Below are 19,462 nucleotides of genomic sequence, written 5' to 3'. Positions count from 1 at the left end.
CACTCGTGCATCCCAGGACCTCGACACCTTCTTCACCTTGTGTGTGTGTTGCAGTTGGACACGGAGGCCGCCGACATCCTGAACGAGCTGCAGGTGAAGCTGAACGCCATCTTGGACAACTTCAGCGGCGTCTTCGCCAAGAGGTAGACACTCATAACAATACTTCCCAGCATGCCTTGTGGGTTACACATGGGGGGGGGGTGCTCTTGTCTTGCGTGGAAACATATTTAGAATATTTTAGGATATAAAGTATGAAAATAATGAAAAGAACTTTATTTTCTGATATAAAATGATATATTCCCCTTTTAGAGATAATATATGCATAGTTTTATATTTTTTATAATACATTTATATTTATATTTTTATATATTTTTTTAATAATACATATAATGTTTTATTCATTCATTCTCTACCGCTTAACATGCAAACTCCACACAAGGGTGGAATCGAACTTGGGTCTCCTAGCTGTGAGGCCTGTGTGCTAACCACTCGTCACCGTACAGCCGATATGTTTTATGTATATATTTTTCTTTATATATTATATTAAGTTATGTATAAAATGATATAATTTTAATTAAATTAAATACATTCAACCTTTTGGAAAATAATTAATTCATTAATTAATTTTAATTATTTAAAAATATCTTAACATTTCTATAAAAAAATAATGAAGTTAAAGTAAAAAAAATATGTATTATGCCTTTTATTCACATCAAATATGACATTTTCATTCAGGTATTAAAATTATAATGTAAGCAAATGCTTATTAAATATTGAATTTAACAATTTAAAAAATATCCCAACTTTTGAAAAAATGATGTCTATTATATGAATACATGACATGATTTTATTGGATTGAATATTTTTATTATGAATGTCATATATACAGATATGTCATTGTATTTTAATAATGTATGCATGAATATACAGTACATAACATTTGTATTGATGAATGGAAGGTATATTACTGTATGTGAGGTAGCATACGTACAGTCCACTCTATTGAATACTAATATAATAATAATAATAGTAATACTAGAGTAGAAGCGGTGGTGGTCCTACTGATGTTTGCCCGATGGTCGCAGCTTCCAGACGCGCATCAGCGCCTGCATGCGTCACATGGCCGACATCCTGTACCTGATGAAAGGACCCCCCGACCCCAACACGGCCGAGGGGGACGCCGACGTCATGCTGAGGCCCCTCATGGAGTTCCTGGACGGGAAGTAGGTCCCCCTCCCTCCCTCCATCCCTCCCCCTCCTCCTGCAGGCCTTCACTGCTGGCCTTTCACTTGGTATTGATTGTGTGTGCAGCCTGAGCGTGTTTGCTGACGTGTGTGAGAAGTCGGTGCTGAAGAGGATCCTGAAGGACTTGTGGAAGATGGTCCTGGGGAGCCTGGAGAGGAGCATCGTGTTACCACGCAGCAACGACAGTCTGGTAACGCCCAGCACGCCAACGCTCTACACTTCTATGTCGTGGATTTCTATGTGTCCAATGTCGTGGTCGTCTATGCGTTCTATGTCTAGGTCGTGTCCATCTATGCGTTCTATGTCTGTCGTGTCCATCTATACGTTCTATGTCTAGGCCGTGTCCATCTGTACGTTCTATGTCTAGGTCGTGTCCATCTATGCGTTCTATGTATGTCTAGATCGTGTCCATCTATGCGTTCTATGTATGTCTAGGTCGTGTCCATCTATGCGTTCTATGTCTAGGTCGTGTCCATCTATGCGTTCTATGTCTAGGTCGTGTCCATCTATGCGTTCTATGTCTGTCGTGTCCATCTATACGTTCTATGTCTAGGCCGTGTCCATCTGTACGTTCTATGTCTAGGTCGTGTCCATCTATGCGTTCTATGTATGTCTAGATCGTGTCCATCTATGCGTTCTATGTATGTCTAGGTCGTGTCCATCTATGCGTTCTATGTATGTCTAGGTCGTGTCCATCTATGCGTTCTATGTATGTCTAGGTCGTGTCCATCTATGCGTTCTATGTCTAGGTCGTGTCCATCTATGCGTTCTATGTATGTCTAGATCGTGTCCATCTATGCGTTCTATGTCTAGATCGTGTCCATCTATGCGTTCTATGTCTAGATCGTGTCCATCTATGCGTTCTATGTATGTCTAGGTCGTGTCCATCTATTTGTTCTATGTCTAGGTCGTGTCCATCTATGCGTTCTAGGTCTAGGTCGTGTCCATCTATTTGTTCTATGTCTGTCGTGTCCATCTATGCATTCTATGTCTACGTGGTGTCCACGCAGGGTGCTCAGCTGCTGACAGCCGCCAAAGGTCTATCCAACCTGAAGGTGAGACACAAACACACAAACCGCCGCACCATTTGAGATGATCCTGTGACCTCTGACCCCAGTGTGCTTCCCGCCCTCAGGGTGGAGGCGAGGCCAAAACGCTGACCCCCAAACAGTGCGTGATTGTAGACGCCAGCCTGGAGACCATCAAGGTAGGCGTGGTCACAGACGTGCACTAGATTGATGGCTAATACTCTCCTACTTGTAACTACCATAAAACTACCAAAACCACCATAACTACCAATATAACTACCAAAAAAAACTACCAAACCACCATAACTACCACAACTACCAAAAACTACCAGAACAACTACATACAGCTACCAAAAACTACCAAATCAACTACCAAAAACTACCAAAAACTACCAAATCAACTACCATAACTACCAAAAACTACCAAATCAACTACCATAACTACCAAATAAACTACCATAACTACAAAAAACTACCAAACCACCATAACTACCAAATCAACTACCATAACTACTAAAAACTACAAAAACAACTACCAAAACTACCAAAACAACTACCAAAAACTACCAATGTAACTACCAAAAAACTACCAATGTAACTTCCAAATCAACTACCATAACTACCATAACTACCAAATAAACTACCATAACTACCACAACTACCAAAACCACCATAACTACCAATATAACTACCAAAAAAACTACCAAACCACCATAACTACCACAACTACCAAAAACTACCAGAACAACTACATACAGCTACGAAAAACTACCAAATCAACTACCATAACTACCAAAAACTACCAGATCAACTACCAAAAACTACCAATGTAACTACCAAAAACTACCAATGTAACTACCAAATCAACTACCATAACTACCAAAAACTACCAAATCAACTACCATAACTACCAAAAACTACCAAATTATCTACCATAACTACCAAAAACTACCAAACCACCATAAACTACCAAATCAACTACCAAAACTACCAACACAACTACCAACACAACTACCAAATAAACTACCATAACTACCATTATAACTACCAAATCAACTACCATAACTACTAAAAACTACCAAAACAACTACCAAAAACCTGCCAAACTACCATAAACTACCAAATCAACTACCATAACTACCAAATCAACTACCATAACTACCAAACTACCAAAAACTACCAACACAACTACAAAAAACTACCAAATAAACTACCAAAAACTACCAAATAAACTGCCAAAAACTACCGAATAAACTACCATAACTACCATTATAACTTCCAAATCAACTACCATAACTACCAAAAACTACCAAATCAACTACCAAAAACTACCAAATCAACTACCCTAACTACTAAAAACTACCAATGTAACTACCAAAAACTACCAAAACAACTACCAAAAACTACCAATGTAACTACCAAAACTACCAAACTACCATAAACTACCAAATCAACTACCATAACTACAAAATCAACTACCATAACTACCAAACTACCAAAAACTACCAACCCAACTCCCAAAAACTACCAAATAAACTACCATAACTACCAAAAAACTACCAAACCACCATAAACTACCAAATCAACTACCATAACTACCAAATCAACTACCATAACTACCAAATCAACTACCATAACTACCAAATCAACTACCATAACTACCAAACTACCAAAAACTACCAACACAACTCCCAAAAACTACCAAATAAACTACCATAACTACCAAACTACCATAAACTACCAAAACAACTACCAAAAACTACCAATGTAACTACCAAAAACTACCAAACTACCATAAACTACCAAATCAACTACCATAACTACCATAACTACCAAATCAACTACCATAACTACCAAACTACCAAAAACTACCAACACAACTCCCAAAAACTACCAAATAAACTACCATAACTACCAAAAAACTACCAAACCACCATAAACTACCAAATCAACTACCATAACTACCAAATCAACTACCACAACTACCAAAAACTACCAACACAACTCCCAAAAACTACCAAATAAACTACCATAACTACCAAAAACTACCAACACAACTCCCAAAAACTACCAAATAAACTACCATAACTACCAAAAAACTACCAAACCACCATACTACCATTAGAACTACCATAACTACCAAAACAACTACCAAAAACTACCAATGCAACTACCAAAAACTACCAAATCAACTACCATAACTACCAAAAACAACCAATACAACTACCAAAAACAACTACCATAACTACCAAAACTACCAATACAACTACCAAAAACTACCAAATAAACTACCATAACTACCCAAAAAACTACCAAACCACCATAACTACCAAACCAACTACCATAACTACCAAAACTATCATAACTACCAAAACAACTACCATAACTACAAAAAACTACCAAAGCTACTACCAAAACTACCAATACAACTACCAAAAAAACTACCAAAACTGCCAGAACAACTACCATACAACTACCAAAACTACCAAAACAACTACCATATACGTAGCTACCAAAATAACCATAACTTCCAAAACAACTACCTTAACTACCAAAACAACCACCATATAACTAACAAAACTACCATATAACTACCAAAAAACTTCCCAAACAACCATAACTCCCATTAAACTACATAACTACCATATGAAACAGCTACCATATCTACGATAGCCATTAACTAGCATAACATAAGTCCGCTAACCAGCCCAAGGGCGTGTGGTTGCGTGCAGCAATATTTCCACGCGGGAGGAAACGGCCTGAAGAAAGCCTTCGTGGAGAAAAGTCCCGAGCTGGCGTCGCTGCGCTACGCCCTCTCGCTCTACTCGCAGACCACCGACGCCCTCATCAGGACCTTCGTCACCACGCAGCGCTCGCAAGGTCAGACACGCCCCCCGTAGCACGCCCCGCCCCCACCCCCTCACTCACCGTGTCTTCCCTCTCCTGGCCAACCAGTCCACGGCGGCATGGGGGTCAGGATCACAGCCAATGAGAAGACGCCGCCTGACAGAGGTGAGACTTTGGCCACGCCCACTCCACACCTGTCTGACAAAGAAATATTTTATTTTTTTTTACCGGTGACGTAACATGTTTACATCGCTTTACGTCATTGGCCGCTTCCCATCCCGTCATTCCCCTGTCGTACGGCAGAGGGCGCACTTTTGCCCTTTGACGTTTCAGCCTTTATTTTCACTTTTCATGGCGACTAGAAAAAGTGCCATTTCAAAACTTAGTTATGCTAAATTATTTCATATTTTTATTTGTACATCATTTCACACAGATTTTATATTTGTGTTATACATATAATTATGTAGTTATTTTTAAATACATATTTTGCATAATGGCATCAAAAGCTATTTTTACACAGGAAGTTATGTTACACAATTGCATTATTTTATTTGAAATTAAATATATTCAAGACCAAAAATATGCAAAACATGATACAAAACTCATTCATTTCTGAAATTATTCATTTTAAATACAAATATTTCTTTTCATTATTCTGTATTGAACCAAACCATAGTAATTATTAGGTTTTATTATCCATATATGGTTATTTTAATTGTTATTTATTTTGGAAAAGAAAGAATTTATAGAAAACAGTAATAATTAAGATTTAGAATTATTTTAGCATTTGTACAATATGATATCAATGTATATATTCTATGTATTTGTATTTCTTGCTCCATCATATCTGTTGCGTAAAAAAATCATATTTCAAAGGGGATTATTTAAGTTTTTTTTTTATTGCTCGGTTTTAAATAAAGAAATTAATAAGTTTAATTTCATGAAGTCATTTTTAAAAGGAGCAATGATAATATGAAATATTTCACATACCTCATTTAGGATGTTGCACGGCCGTCCTGCAGGGGGCGCTGTCGTTGTAATGAGGTGCTGATGTGTGGCAGGTTGCGGCGTGGAGCGGCCAATCGGGGAAGTGGTGCTGCAGATGGAGACCGTGCTGGCCAAGGAGCGCAAAGTCAACGTGAGAGGTGAGCTGGGACCCCAAAACGCCATTCGGAAGGGCGGCGGCCCCGTGCTGACAATGTCCCGTCCTCCAGTCATCGCCGTCAACGACATGAAGTGGCAGACGTCGGGGATGTTCCGGCCGTTCGTGGAGCTGTCCATGGTGGGCCCCTCCCTGGCGGACAAGAAGCGCCGCTTCACCACCAAGTCCAAAAACAACTGCTGGAGCGCCAAGTTCAACGAGACCTTCCAGTTGTGAGTTTCTGCATCTTGGTCTGTTCCGGGGTCAAACTGGAGCCTTTTATTTACTCCTGGGCTGTGGAAAAAATGGACAAAAACGGGGGGAGAAAATTGACAAGAAGCCGAAATAATTCAATAAAAAACAACTAACAAAAATAATGAGGAAAAATAATCTTATATTAGAAGCACAGATTTTAAATATTACAGTTTTTTAAGTCTGAATATTGTAATAAAAACAATAAATATAAAAAAAAAACTTTGAATATTATCAAGATTTTTTTTATTTGGAATATAAGAAAAAAATTTAGGAAAATTCTACAAGAAGTAGAAAACGAATTGAAATTTTTCAAGAATAAATTGATAATACGAGGGGGAAAAAAATTACATTTTAGTAGCATAAAGTTGGAATATGAAAAATATTTTTAAGCTGTAATATTTCCTATGACCTAAAGTATGACATGGCTCACCAGAGGCCAAATTCAGTTAAGTGTAATACTTGAGTTGACCACCAGAGGTAGACATAGCGCCCATATAACAGCCATCAATGGTAGTGAAGCATGCTCGACTGTGTTCTGTTTCATGATGGGTAAAAGTCAATAGTACCTGAACCAAATGCTGCTCTTTCTGCTGTGGCACCCTCTGGTGGTCAACTCAGGTAGTACACTTGGAACCGCCGTTGGCCTATGCAGAAAAACAACAAAATTAGTGGTAATTTTTACAAAATTTGGTCAATATTATTATGACAAGATTAAAGTGGTATAATGAGGACAAATGTCATTTTAGTAGCAAACAATTTTAAAAATATGTATTTTAAAGTCCTAAAATGACAAACAAGGAAACAAAATTCCTGATATGGTCCTAATAGCGTCCTGGGCAAGGAGTCCCCCGACTGCTACGAGCTGCAGGTGGCGGTGAAGGACTACTGCTTCGGGCGGGCGGACCGCGTGGTGGGCGTGGCCCTGCTGCAGCTACGCGACGTGGCCGACCGCAAGAGCTGCGTGTGCTGGTGCCCGCTGGGGCCGCGTGTGGACACGGACGAAACTGGCACCACCATCATTCGCATCCTCTCCCAGCGACCCGCCGACGAGGTGGCCAAGGAGTTCGTCAGGACCAAGTCCGAGACCAGGCCCGCCGAGGAGGGAAGATGAGCCAAACACGAGGGGTGGAGGCTCCGAGTACTTCCGCGTGAGGTCCCCACAGGGCGCCATTTCCATCACGGTGTCTAAAAATCCCTGTTTGTTACTTTTTAAGCTCCCAACCAGAAGGGGGCAGCATTACCAGACTAATACCATAAAAAAGCTACCTTTTGGGCCTGAAAGAGTCTTTTTTTTCGCATTTTCATGGCCTTCACGTGCATGGAAACCTTCAACCTTTGATCGGTCGCCACACACAGTATACAATGTGCCAAGACACCAAGAGTCTGCCCTCTTTGCCAAAAGCTTCCACTGAAAGCGTCTTTTGGTGGGAATTTACCGAGCGTTCACACCACATGTAAACTGGAACTTTGTACCAAAAGAAAGTCCAATTAAAAGCCTAAAACGCAGAGCATGGAAGTCGACTTTGTACAGAGCAGAAATGTAAGCTTTTCATGTGTGTCATGTGACCAATGTCTGGGAAGTACTATCACTCATCTTGAATCTAAGCGTGTAACGATATTTTGTACATAAAATATTTATGATGGAAGGTAGCGTGTGTGGTCTCATTCTTTTAGTAAAATCATCATTTATTTGTCACGTCTATGGAATTTTATTAATTTTTAATAATTATAGAGACGGGTATTTTTGATTTTTTAAATTGTTTGATACGCAACATTGACTTTTTGAGTTGAACGAGTCGCCTGAAGACGAAACCGGAAGTACAAGACAGAGCGCTCTTGTTCAGAGACAATCGCTAAACAAAGCAATTAGCTTAACTAAGTGGTTTCGAAAGTTAAACAGCGCTCATTTTGATAGACGAAACGTACCGAATTCGAGACACGAGGCATAAATCAGTTCCACTCAAGATAATCGCCCCTGCGTAGCTTCCGGTGTGGGCCGGAAGCGCCCTTCGTTGTTTACATTCTTTCGGCTAGCAGCGTTAGCTCCAGCAGCTCGTTCCCAACAATGGCCGCCACCGACCAAAACGCCTAAAAGCCGCATTACCTCGCCGATGTAAGGCCTCTGGACCATGGCCGAAGCTCGTCGCCGCCCGTCCCCGCTCGTCCTGCTGCTGTTGCCGGCGGGGCTTCTGATGGCCGCAGCCGCGGCGGAGCAGGTCGCGGTGGTGGAAGTGTACCCGGCGGAGCAGCGGCTCGGCGGCGCTCTGTTTCGCGGAGAGGTGGTGGCCGCCAGCGCCGAGGGCCGGGACGAGGAACCGGAGCACCTGGAGGGCGAACTGGTCCTGGTACAGGGAGCACGCCATTATTACCATTCGACGCCGTGAGCGTTGTTACAGCTTTGCCATTGCCTGCAGATTCAGGGGGAGGAGCCTGGGGTGAGCACAGGTGCGGATGGTGACGTCAGCAAGGAGGCGGAGCTTTGGATCGGCGTGCTGCCTGTGGATGAAAGTCACGTGTCCACTGGGAGGCAGGAGTCCTTCGCTGAGGCGGTGGTCAGCAGAGTAAGCAAAGAACTTTCTGCCATTTTGTCCACGTCACTTACCGCCTTCTGTTCAGTAAAAGTCAAGTACGGTACGCTTGTTTTGTGCAGATGAAGCGAGCGTTGGTCCTCGGAGCGTCTGCTCTCATCATCTTGGCCCTCAACCAAAAGACAGTCAGAGAGGTAATGAAAGTGTGTATTAAACGTTGAAACGCAGTCACTTTCCGTGTCAGTGTGAAGCATTCTGGCCACACGGTAAAAACAATTCCGAGCGTACTTAAATGCGTCACTTCCACCGTGACACCTTCCTAGTCTCCAATTGGTCAAAAGGTTATAGCGCGAGAATATAAACAGGAAGAAAGTCGATTGAAACAAACGCAAACACAAAGCATGGAACAAAATAGTGCTTTAACATAAACTGATATATGTAGCGGATACTAAGCTACAATACATCATAAATTAGCCGGAATGTCCTTCTGTTTAGCCGCTTACATGCTAAAAATGAGCCACGTTCGAAAGTTAAGCTAACGACTAGCCGAGTTTTTCGTGGTATTTTTTTCCCTGTCAAGACTGGGCGTGACTCACTACTGCCTCTCGCTGGTCAGTCCCGGTACTACGTTTCCTCGTCTGTTGACCAGCCGCAATTACCTGCCACTTACCTCTCAAACACAGACTTGTGTTTTGTGTGTGGTACAGATGGATCTGTCTCAGGTTTTGTCCAAGCCCGTCATTGTGATCCAGACATCTGAAAATGTCACCAGGCTCATTGGAGCTCTGCTCAGGTACCAAACTGATACCAACAACTGTGCTTCTCAGGAACAATATGGCATCTAGAACTGATTAACTAATGATTAACTGATTAACTAAAATAAACAAAAGAAGACATTTGACTCACAAATTTGCATGGTGATGTTCTTCAGGGGTCTGCAGGCCACCGCCAAGATCACGTTCACCACCGTCCTGCACGACAACTTGGTGAGTGTTGCCGTTAGCGACGCTCAGAGTGGTCATGTGACCGGCTGTGTGTACGTGTGCCGGGACAGGGCGCCACGCTCACGCTGTGGTCCAGCTGCGGCCGCTCCAGAGGGGGTCGCTACGGCGAGTGGCAGGGCGTCATCTGCACGGGGGAGACCAACTCCCAGGTGCAGGTACGAGCGCGGCATCCGTGCGGGATCATCTTTGGTCCGGCGGTGCGGTGCATAATGTCCTTTTTTTAATGTCCTCAGAAGTACCTGCAGCAGCTCTGGGACACCGTCCTGCTGGTGGCGCTCATCCTGAGCACGGGGGTCATCGTTCAGGCCCGATGGCAGTACCAGGACCGGCAGCTCAACGACAACTACGAGGTTAGAACTTTGCACATTTTGGTGTCTGCCCGGCCAATAAACAAAAAAACAACGCATCCCGTCTTTCAGTTGCTTCCTAAACAGGAAGTCCTGAAGACAATGCTGTCCCTGAAGACCAAAACGTACCGTCGGCCCAAACGCTGGTGCGAGACGGACACCTGCGCCGTGTGTCTGGAGGCGTTCAACAACAACCAGGTCAGCTGACACTTTTCCGAGTTCTCCCGAGTGACGCGTGTGTAGGAATACACAACTGGGAAAAACCTCAACTGGGAAAAGCGATGGGAAAGCTGACACGGACGGTGTTGCAGGCTACATTGCATCACACGTCTGTGTCAAGCTAATGTCGCACACAGGGATACAGCACACTAGACTTGAGCACCATCTAGTGGTTCAAATGTCCATTACACCTCATGACAATGGATGAAAACATTGGTCTCAAACGTTGTCAGCAGTATTGATTATCAATGAATGAATTTGTAGCAATTAACTTTAATTGACAGGCCTGTGTGTGTGTGTGTGTGTGTGCGCGCAGTGTCTCCGCGTGTTGCCGTGCCGACACGAGTACCACCGGGACTGCGTGGACCCGTGGCTGCTGCAGCGTCACACCTGCCCGCTGTGCAAGCGCAGCATCCTCGCCGAGCTGGTCATGTGACCACCGCAGCAGCTGCTTCGCACTCGTCTTCCGTCCAGAGGGACAGCAAACGGTCGCCACGGAGATGGGTGGTAGTTTTGTTTTTTGTTTGAAGACATCCGCGCTGCGCCGCGGCGAAGGATTGTGGGAGCAACCATGACAACCTCAGCGGGGAGCTCAGGTCCAAATGATGTCACATGGGTGTTATTTTTAAGTATTTATTGGAAACGTTGGCGCGTGGCGTCGGTACGAAAGACACGCAAACGCTTGGTGCTCACTGAGCAGACTGGATGGCGTCACGTGCACGCTCCCGTGCACATGCAATAAGCTCGCCAGCGCTGAGCTGATTTGTTACACGTAATAAACGTCTTTTAAAGCGTGGCTCAATCGCCATCATGGCGGTCCTCGGCGGCCCATCAGGAGGGGATCATACCTTTGTTCCTCTTGCGGTCCGCCATGTTGCGGCGGTTGTGGTTGGCGCCACGGCCCTTGTTGGCCTCCTTCTTGCGTCTGTCCAGGAATGTCTCCAGAGTCTGTCCTTGGCCTTTGGGGCGTCCCGTCACCTGACTGGCCCGCTCCGGGTGGACGCTGGGGGGGGCAGAAGAGGAGGCGTCACCTCAGAAAAGGTTAGCAACGGGTTCTACTCGCTTTTATGCTTTGACAGACCGGATGGCGAGGAAGAATGTACACGTCAATATTCCTAATTGTGGTTGGGTGTGAATAGGATGTACACGAAGGCCTGGACAGGGTTGTCCAACCTGCTGCCTGGGGGCTAACCCATGACGTTAGCCTCCCTGGGCGGCCCCATATTGTCTCTGCTGCCCTCTAGTGGCCAAAGATGTGACGGCGTTTACCCTTTCCTCTGCTGCATGGCGGCCCGTCTGGCCTCGGCTCGCTCCCTCAGCAGCGCCGGGTCTTGAACAAACTGGTCTCTGTTCACGTTGCTCTGGAGGAACATCAGAACCTTTTAGCGCCATTTCTAGCCACTTTGTCAGCGTCGGACTCCAACCTGCAGGGTGTCGTCCTCATCGTCGTCCTCCTGCTGCTGCTGCTGCTCCTCGTCCCCGCCGCCCTCAGCTCTGGTCCCCCGTTGCAGGACTCGTGGGACAGTAAAGGGTCTGCAGGGAAACGGCGCCGCATCAGTCAGATGTGGCATTACCAGACGGCCATCTTGGCTGTACCTCCTGTTGAGCAGGCTGTCTCCGTCCAGGTCGTTGGCTCCCACTTGGTTCATGTCGTACGTGTCGTCGTACTCGTCGTCGTAATCGTCCAGGGCGTAGTCGCCCGCCTGCGCGACCACCTCGTCCACCTCGTCCACGACGGTCTGGTAGGCGTGGTAACGAGCTCGCTGCTCCGACACGTGCCGCTTGTCGTTGAGAAGCTCACGAGCGTCCTCGTCTTTCCTGCGGGAGCATCAGACGGTCGCCTTTAGGAGGGACGGCGTCAGACACAAGCGCTCGCTCACTCACTTCCTGCCCTTGTGGACGCGGGACATGTCCACACGATCCCTGCGGAAGACGTCGAACTCGTCGTCGTCAAACACGTTGGACCTGCTGCTCAGGACGCCGGGGAGCTGCTCCTTCACCGGCCTGACGAAACCAAACACGCCACCGAGTCTTTCCATTAGAAACACATCATAACCGGACCGTTCCCACGCCACACGACGCGGGCACCCCAGCCCCCGCCCCCAACCAACGAGGCGGCGTGGAGAGCACCTGGGCATGGCTCGGTCCAGTTGGTCCAGGCCGGGCGCCAGTCGGTCCTCCAGGATGTTGTTGATGACCAGCTCGGAATCGTAGCCATACTCTCGCAGGCACGCCAGCAGGAAGCCTTCGCCGAGGTCGGGCAGCAGGTCCCTGATACACGACAGCAGAGACTCCAGCTCCGCCTCGCTCACCGTGCACACGGCTCCCTGGAAACCCAACAAAAACACACACTGGTCGTCTTCGGAGCCGTCATGTGACTAAACAGCTAAAGACTCACGTTGCTTCCTTTAGGCGGGACGTCCAACATGGCCTCCGCACCCGCGGGGCTCTCTCTTCCACCTTCCGCCCCGCCCGCTGCTCCCTGATTGGCGGGCTGCGACGAGGCAGCGGCGGGCTGCGGTCTGCTCCGGCCCACGCTGTCCCAGGCGCTCTGGACGCCCTGCAGCAGGTAGGATGTCCTGGTCTCGTCTCTGAGGTGAAGATGGGGGTTAAGGCCGCTCTAACGCAGCGCTGCGACTCGCCACGACTCGCCACGACTCGCCACGACTCGCCACGACTCGGAACCAGGCAAGGATACAAGATGGGAAGCGCTTGCTGGAGGAGGCTGATGTCGTCCGCGATGGGAAAGAGCTCATCATAGTCCGACAGGAACCTGCCGGGACAAAACGTTTCAACGAGGAGGAGAATAAAAATGCACGTCCCATGGCGGCCATCGCCAGCGACCGGTGGCTCGCCAAGGTCGTTGCGAGATGACTGTAGACATGAGCTCTTTGACTTTTCATTCGTTTCAGCCTCTCTCACCTTTTCTCTGACAGGAAGGAGGTGAAGTGTTGGAGCAGCTCCTCTGCAAACGCTGCTGTGTTTCCTGCCCTGGAAAAAGAGACAAAACAAGACATGAAAAACTTGTTTACAGCGTTCTCAATACATATTATTAGAGCCTTCCAGACATGACATAACACCCCTATAGTCACCTTCACACTCCTATTAACCAATAGAATAGACATAAGAGAAAACAAGACATAGAAAACTTGACTACAAGCTGCTAAATTAGAGCCTTCCAGACATGAAATAACACCCCTATAGTCACTTCACACTCCTATTAGGCTCTTATTGACCAATATAATAGACATAAGAGAAAGCAAAACATGGAAAACTCGTTCTAAATACAGGTTTCAATAGAGCCCTCTAGACATGAAATAACACCCCTATAGTCACCTTCACGCTCCTATTACCCAACAGAATAGACATCAGAGAAAACAAGACATAGAAAACTTAGATTACAAGCTGCTAAATTGAACTTTACATTATTAGAGCCCTCTAGACATGAAATAACACCCCTATAGTCAGTTTTACACTCTTATTACCCAATATAATAGACATAAACATATATAAAAGACATAGAAAACTTGTTTATTACATTCTAAATATGGGTTTTAATATTATTAGAGCCTTCCAGACATGAAATAACACCCCTATAGTCACTTTCACACTCCTATTAGCCAATATAATAGACATTAAAGTATATAAAAGATAACATTTTAACATTAGAGCCCTCAAGGCATGAAATAACATCACCATAGTCATCCTGCAGTTGCTATGGTCTAATCAATGTAACATTACTGACACCTAGTGACCAGTGACCAGTACACATCGTCATCATGTAAATGTGCACGTTTTAAAATAGTAGTACTCAACCATGGGTGTGTGTGTGTGTGGGGGGGGGGGGGGGGGGGGCTCACCCCTCCAGGATGGGCTGCAGGCAGGTGTGATGCAGCAGCAGGTGAGCCGTCTCCAGCATCTTCCGACAGGAATGAGACAGCCTCCTCCACACGTCCTCCTGGAGCCTGGAGGACACCTCCTTCCAATTCATTCCAATTCATTCATTCATTCATTCATTCATTCATTCATTCATTCATTGGCCCCCAGGCAGCCAATCAGGCGCGGCGCCTCTGATTCCAAGTTACCTTTCATCCTCAAACTTCCTCTTCTTCGTGGCCTTCTCCAGGTCGGGCACGACGGTCTCGTAAAAGGAGGTCAGCCTGCAGCGGCGGGGAAAGTCACGCGTGAAATTGAGGGCGGGGTTTGAGGGGGGGGGGCGTTCAGAGAGCGCGCAGTGACGCCGGGCTACCTGCAGAGGAAGCTGCGGGATTGGAAGGTGGCGCAGGCGGCGGGGAAGACGCTCAGGAAGGCGTGCAAGGTGCTGCTGGAGTCACACAGGTAGAGAACAATGTCCACAAAGTCCTGCAGGGACAGAAGACGGAAGAAATATGGAAATACTGGGAAACAAATATCTTGGAATAATAAACAAAACTTAGAATGTCTACTATAATGGCTAATAGGAGTGTAAATGTAACTATAGGGGTGCTATCTCATGTCAAGAGGTCTCTAATAATGCTAAAAACATATTCACAATGTTGTAAACAGCGCTTTTGTCTTATTCCCTCTTGTAATGTCTACTATAATGGCTAATAGGAGTGTAAATGTAACTATAGGGGTGCTATCTCATGTCAAGAGGTCTCTAATAATGCTAAAAACAAATTCACAATGATGTAAACAGCGCTTTTGTCTTATTCCCTCTTATAATGTCTACTATAATGGCTAATAGGAGTGTAAAGGTGACTATGGGGGTGCTATCTCGTATCCAGAGGTCTCTAATAATGTTAGAAACAAATCTAGAAGGGCATAAACAGCGCTTTTGTCTTATTCCCTCTTGTAATGGCTACTATAATGGGTAATAGGAGTGTAAATGTGACTATAGGGGTGCTATCTCACGTCCAGAGGTCTCTAATAATGCTAAAAGCATATTCACAATGTCGTAAACAGCGCTTTTGTCTTATTCCCTCTTATAATGTCTACTATAATGGCTAATAGGAGTGTAAAGGTGACTATAGGGGTGCTATCTCATGTCCAGAGGTCTCTAATAATGTTAGAAACATACCGAGAAGGTCATAAACAGCGCTTTCGTCTTATTCCCTCTTTAAATATCTACTATAATGGGTAATAGGTGTGTAAAGGTGACTATAGGGGTGCTATCTCATGTCCAGAAGTCTCTAATAATGTTAGAAACATATTTGCAAGGTCGTAAACAGCTCTTTTGTCTTATTCTCTCTTATAATGTCTACTATAATGGGTAATAGGACTAAAGGTGACTATGGGGGTGCTATCTCGTATCCAGAGGTCTCTAATAATGTTACAAACAAATCTAGAAGGGCATAAACAGCGCTTTGGTCTTATTCCCTCTTGTAATGGCTACTATAATGGGTAATAGGAGTGCAAATGTGACTATAGGGGTGCTAGCTCACGTCCAGAGGTCTCTAATAATGCTAAAAACATATTCACAATGTTGTAAACAGCGCTTTTGTCTTATTCCCTCTTATTATGTCTACTATAATGGGTAATAGGAGTGTAAATGTGACTATAGGGGTGCTATCTCGTATCCAGAGGTCTCTAATAATGTTAGAAACAAATCTAGAAGGTCATAAACAGCGTTTTTGTCTTATTACCTCATATAATGTCTACTATAATGGGTAATAGGAGTGTAAAGGTAACTATAGGGGTGCTATCTCACGCCCAGAAGTCTCTAATAATGTTAGAAACATATTTGCAAGGTCGTAAACAGCGCTTTTGTCTTATTCCCTCTTATAATGTCTACTATATTGGGTAATGGGAGTGTAAAGGCGTCGATAGGGGTGCTATCTTGTATCCAGAGGTCTCTAATAATGTTAGAAACAAATCTAGAAGGTCATAAACAGCGCTTTTGTCTTATTCCCTCTTATAATGTCTACTATAATGGGTAATAGGAGTGTAAATGTGACTATAGGGGTGCTATCTCAGGTCCAGAGGTCTCTAATAATGCTAAAAACATATTCACAAGGTCGTAAACAGCGCTTATGTCTTATTACCTCTTCTAATGTCCACTATATTGGGTAATTATTCTGACCTGCTGACTCATGCTGACCGCAGTCGGCTGCTTGTGCGCGTCGAGCTTCACGGGGGCGGCGGCGGCGGCGCCATCGCACCGCAGGCCACACTTCTCCGTGATGGTGTCAAACACCTGATTGGACGACAGAGCGCATGACGTTTTGTCGCCTCCCGGCCGCAATCAACAACGTCTGCGTGCTTCACTCTCCCGCATCTCACCTCCAAGACGGTCGGTACCGTGTCGTCCAAGTCTGTGTAGTAAGACGGCTGCTGCGTGAAGATGTTCTCTGCAAGGGAGGAGGCCAAGTTACGACACGGGCTCGAACATACTAAAACCACCGGTGCTTTCATCAGACACCAACCTATCATCTTGTGCAGCAGCGGACTGTTGCCCTTCCCAAAGAGCGCACACAGATCCATCACTTTGGGAATGTCAAAGAGGAAGTTCTCATAGATGATTTCTCCAAACACAGCAGGCGTGATGAAGTTCTCCTGCAGGAAGAGAACGTTAGCAATGCTGGCCTCTGCTGGCCATGAGTAGGAATGCAGCTGGGTAGATTTGTTATTGACCCCCCCACCTTTGACTCCTTGTGAGTGGCCATCCTGAGGAAGGTCAAGAAGACGGCCCTGTGGACCAAGCGCTGCGTTTCAGCCGCCGCCGGGGACGAGGGCGGGGCGGCCGGGTCCAGCCCGCGAGGAGCATAATGGAGGTACGAGTCTAAACATTTCTGCAGGGACTCGTCAAACAGCACCTGGTGGACCGGCAGGAAGATCAATGACAGCCGGGCAGATAAATGACTCAATGGAGTAAAACGCAAATGTACGCCATTCAAAAGATGCATTCAATGACATTCCACACCGCTCACGAGGTGTCAGTCATGTTACGTAGCCACCACAGGAAGTACTGTACAGAACCAGGAAGTAAAAAATGAATTAAGAATGGATTAGGAGTGTAATTGTAGCTATAGGGGTGTTATGTCATGTCTAGAGGGCTCTAATAATGTTGAAAACTGTATTTAGAAGGTCATAAACAGGTTTTCTGCGTCTTATTTTCTCTTTTAATAGCTACTATATTGGGTAACAGAAGTACAAATGTGACTATAGGGGTGTTATTTCACATCTAGAGGGCTCTAATGTTAAAAAAAAACATATTTAGAAGGTTGTAAACAGGGGTTTTATGTCTTCTTTTCTCTTAATATGTCTACTATATTAGGCATTATGAGTATAAAGGTGACTATAGGGGTGTTACATCACGTCTAGAGGGCTCTAATAATGTTGAAAACTGTATTTAGAAGGTCATAAACAGGTTTTCCGCATCTTATTTTCTCTTTTAATAGCTACTATATTGGGTAACAGAAGTACAAATGCGACTATAGGGGTGTTATTTCACATCTAGAGGGCTCTAATGTTGAAAAAACATATTTAGAAGGTTGTAAACAGGGTTTCTGTGTCTTCTTTTCTCTTAATATGTCTACTATATTAGGCATTAGGAGTATAAAGGGCGTTACTTTATGTCTAGAGGGCTCTAATAATGTTGACATCTGTATTTAGAAGGTCATAAACTGGTTTCCTGTACTATTATTATTATATATATATTATTATTATATCAGTGTTTCCCTTTGAGTGGCACTAACTCCAGCTGTGACTAGATTTAGGAGCTAGACTAGCAAAGCACCCAAAGCACATCAAGGGCGGCTCACCTGACACCAGAATTTGTCGTGCGGCAGAGCGAGCAGCCACTCCAGGTCCTCCAAGATGAACTTGGCGCGTTCCAAGAACTCCTCCACCTCAGCAGGAGAGCCGCCGTCTGACAGCGTCTTGTAAGGCACAAAGAGTCGCTCCTGCTTCCTGTCCGGGTGCTACGGAGGATGAGAGGGTGTCATCCAGGCTCCTTACCAGGGATCTGCTGACCTACCAGTGCAGCCAGGGAGCGCTCCTTTCCCAGCTCGTCACATTCGGTCACCTGCTGCTCATCCAGAGGCACAGGAGCGCAGGCCATGGCTCCTCCCCTTCAAAAGTCTCCGACCAATCACAGCACAAGATAAAACTAAATAAATAAGTATAATAAATAAAGATAAACTTAACTCATTTAATCATAAAGCACTTGGGATGCTGTCTGACGTCATGGAAATTTTAAATAAGGCCATGCTGTGGAGGTGTTGCATTCAGGGACCTGAAACTACTAAAGTTACTGCGTGTTTACTGAGTTACTTTACCATCAGTAGAGATACCAACATTCTTTACCACAGCTACGTAATTTATAAATATCAATAATGACACATTCGTGAAGAAGGTTCGTGCAGCTAAGCTAAGCTAACAGGTGAAAAGGCCATTGCTGACATCGCGTCAATCATACCCGGTGTTGCGCCGCTAGCTTTAGCATAACGTGGCTAGGCTAATCCGCCGCAAACTTCGCTTTTATGTCGAAATTTAGATGAGACAACAAATCCACCCACCTCCTATGTTCAGTGTCCGCTCCTCTCGGAAGCCACCACCATGGTGAAAGTATCAGCACTTCTTGTACTCCTCTGTTTTTATAAACTGTGTCCGGCGTCCCTGGATGGGGAAATAGCACGCATGCGCAGTAAAGTAGCCTTGACGCCGAGCGAGGTGCAACACAGCCACTCTTGTATGTTTACCGCCTCCTAGAGGACGCCAGGGGCACTGCTTCTTGCACTTACTGCATTGTTGGTGTGGTCTGTCAGAAAACTCCTTTTATTTATATATGAAAATGGAAATCAAAGTAAAGGAATAAAGTCAAAATATTGAGAGATGTAATTTAATGGAGAAAGAAATTGTAATTCTA

General features: G+C 45.1%; 3 protein-coding genes and 1 long non-coding RNA gene across 5 annotated transcripts in view; 2 read left to right on the top strand and 2 right to left on the bottom strand.

Moving 5' to 3' along the window:
- LOC131127881 (uncharacterized) overlaps positions 1 to 8,169 on the top strand; it is a 59,177-nt gene extending 51,008 nt beyond the window's left edge. Inside the window, exons 35-44 of the mRNA XM_078789414.1 lie at positions 55 to 143; positions 1,086 to 1,223; positions 1,312 to 1,435; positions 2,256 to 2,300; positions 2,381 to 2,452; positions 5,006 to 5,153; positions 5,229 to 5,285; positions 6,182 to 6,265; positions 6,335 to 6,494; positions 7,345 to 8,169. Coding sequence (XP_078645540.1) covers positions 55 to 143; positions 1,086 to 1,223; positions 1,312 to 1,435; positions 2,256 to 2,300; positions 2,381 to 2,452; positions 5,006 to 5,153; positions 5,229 to 5,285; positions 6,182 to 6,265; positions 6,335 to 6,494; positions 7,345 to 7,627 — 1,200 coding nt within the window. The 3' untranslated portion in view covers positions 7,628 to 8,169. The remainder of the gene's footprint in view (positions 1 to 54; positions 144 to 1,085; positions 1,224 to 1,311; positions 1,436 to 2,255; positions 2,301 to 2,380; positions 2,453 to 5,005; positions 5,154 to 5,228; positions 5,286 to 6,181; positions 6,266 to 6,334; positions 6,495 to 7,344) is intronic.
- On the bottom strand, positions 1,962 to 5,398 carry LOC131127910 (uncharacterized). Its single transcript, XR_013627140.1, has 3 exons — positions 5,379 to 5,398; positions 5,202 to 5,314; positions 1,962 to 2,294 (listed from the first exon to the last, which is right to left on the bottom strand). It is a non-coding gene; the product is annotated as an uncharacterized LOC131127910 (long non-coding RNA).
- Positions 8,170 to 8,494: 325 nt separating the features above from the next.
- rnf215 (ring finger protein 215) lies at positions 8,495 to 11,410 on the top strand. 2 transcript variants are annotated; one of them, XM_078789424.1, is made up of 9 exons: positions 8,495 to 8,861; positions 8,931 to 9,077; positions 9,167 to 9,238; positions 9,752 to 9,837; positions 9,976 to 10,030; positions 10,099 to 10,203; positions 10,285 to 10,398; positions 10,468 to 10,593; positions 10,931 to 11,410. In XM_078789424.1, exons 1-9 carry the CDS (start codon positions 8,646 to 8,648, stop codon positions 11,048 to 11,050), a joined length of 1,041 nt encoding a protein of 346 aa, XP_078645550.1. In that variant the 5' UTR covers positions 8,495 to 8,645; the 3' UTR covers positions 11,051 to 11,410. The 2 variants fall into 2 exon arrangements, with proteins under 2 accessions (XP_078645550.1, XP_057926210.2); XM_058070227.2 differs by having other exon boundaries at positions 8,501 to 8,861; positions 10,282 to 10,398.
- ascc2 (activating signal cointegrator 1 complex subunit 2) lies at positions 11,252 to 19,273 on the bottom strand. Its single transcript, XM_058070205.2, has 19 exons — positions 19,113 to 19,273; positions 18,572 to 18,675; positions 18,357 to 18,515; positions 17,235 to 17,408; positions 17,019 to 17,148; positions 16,876 to 16,943; positions 16,676 to 16,789; positions 14,864 to 14,976; positions 14,700 to 14,774; positions 14,475 to 14,579; positions 13,537 to 13,605; positions 13,313 to 13,387; positions 13,013 to 13,205; positions 12,745 to 12,941; positions 12,499 to 12,618; positions 12,211 to 12,432; positions 12,039 to 12,147; positions 11,884 to 11,975; positions 11,252 to 11,617 (listed from the first exon to the last, which is right to left on the bottom strand). The coding sequence occupies exons 2-19, from the start codon at positions 18,653 to 18,655 to the stop codon at positions 11,446 to 11,448; spliced, it is 2,271 nt and encodes a 756-aa protein (XP_057926188.2). The 5' UTR covers positions 18,656 to 18,675; positions 19,113 to 19,273; the 3' UTR covers positions 11,252 to 11,445.
- Between the last annotated feature and the right edge of the window lie 189 nt (positions 19,274 to 19,462).

This window comes from Doryrhamphus excisus, linkage group LG3 (assembly GCF_037039965.1).
Source record: "Doryrhamphus excisus strain RoL-2023G ecotype Guam linkage group LG3, RoL_Dexc_Guam_v1.1, whole genome shotgun sequence".
Lineage (NCBI taxonomy): Eukaryota > Metazoa > Chordata > Actinopteri > Syngnathiformes > Syngnathidae > Doryrhamphus > Doryrhamphus excisus.
The sequence above is the reverse complement of the archived record's forward strand: the minus strand, read 5'-3'. Positions and strand labels throughout refer to the sequence as shown.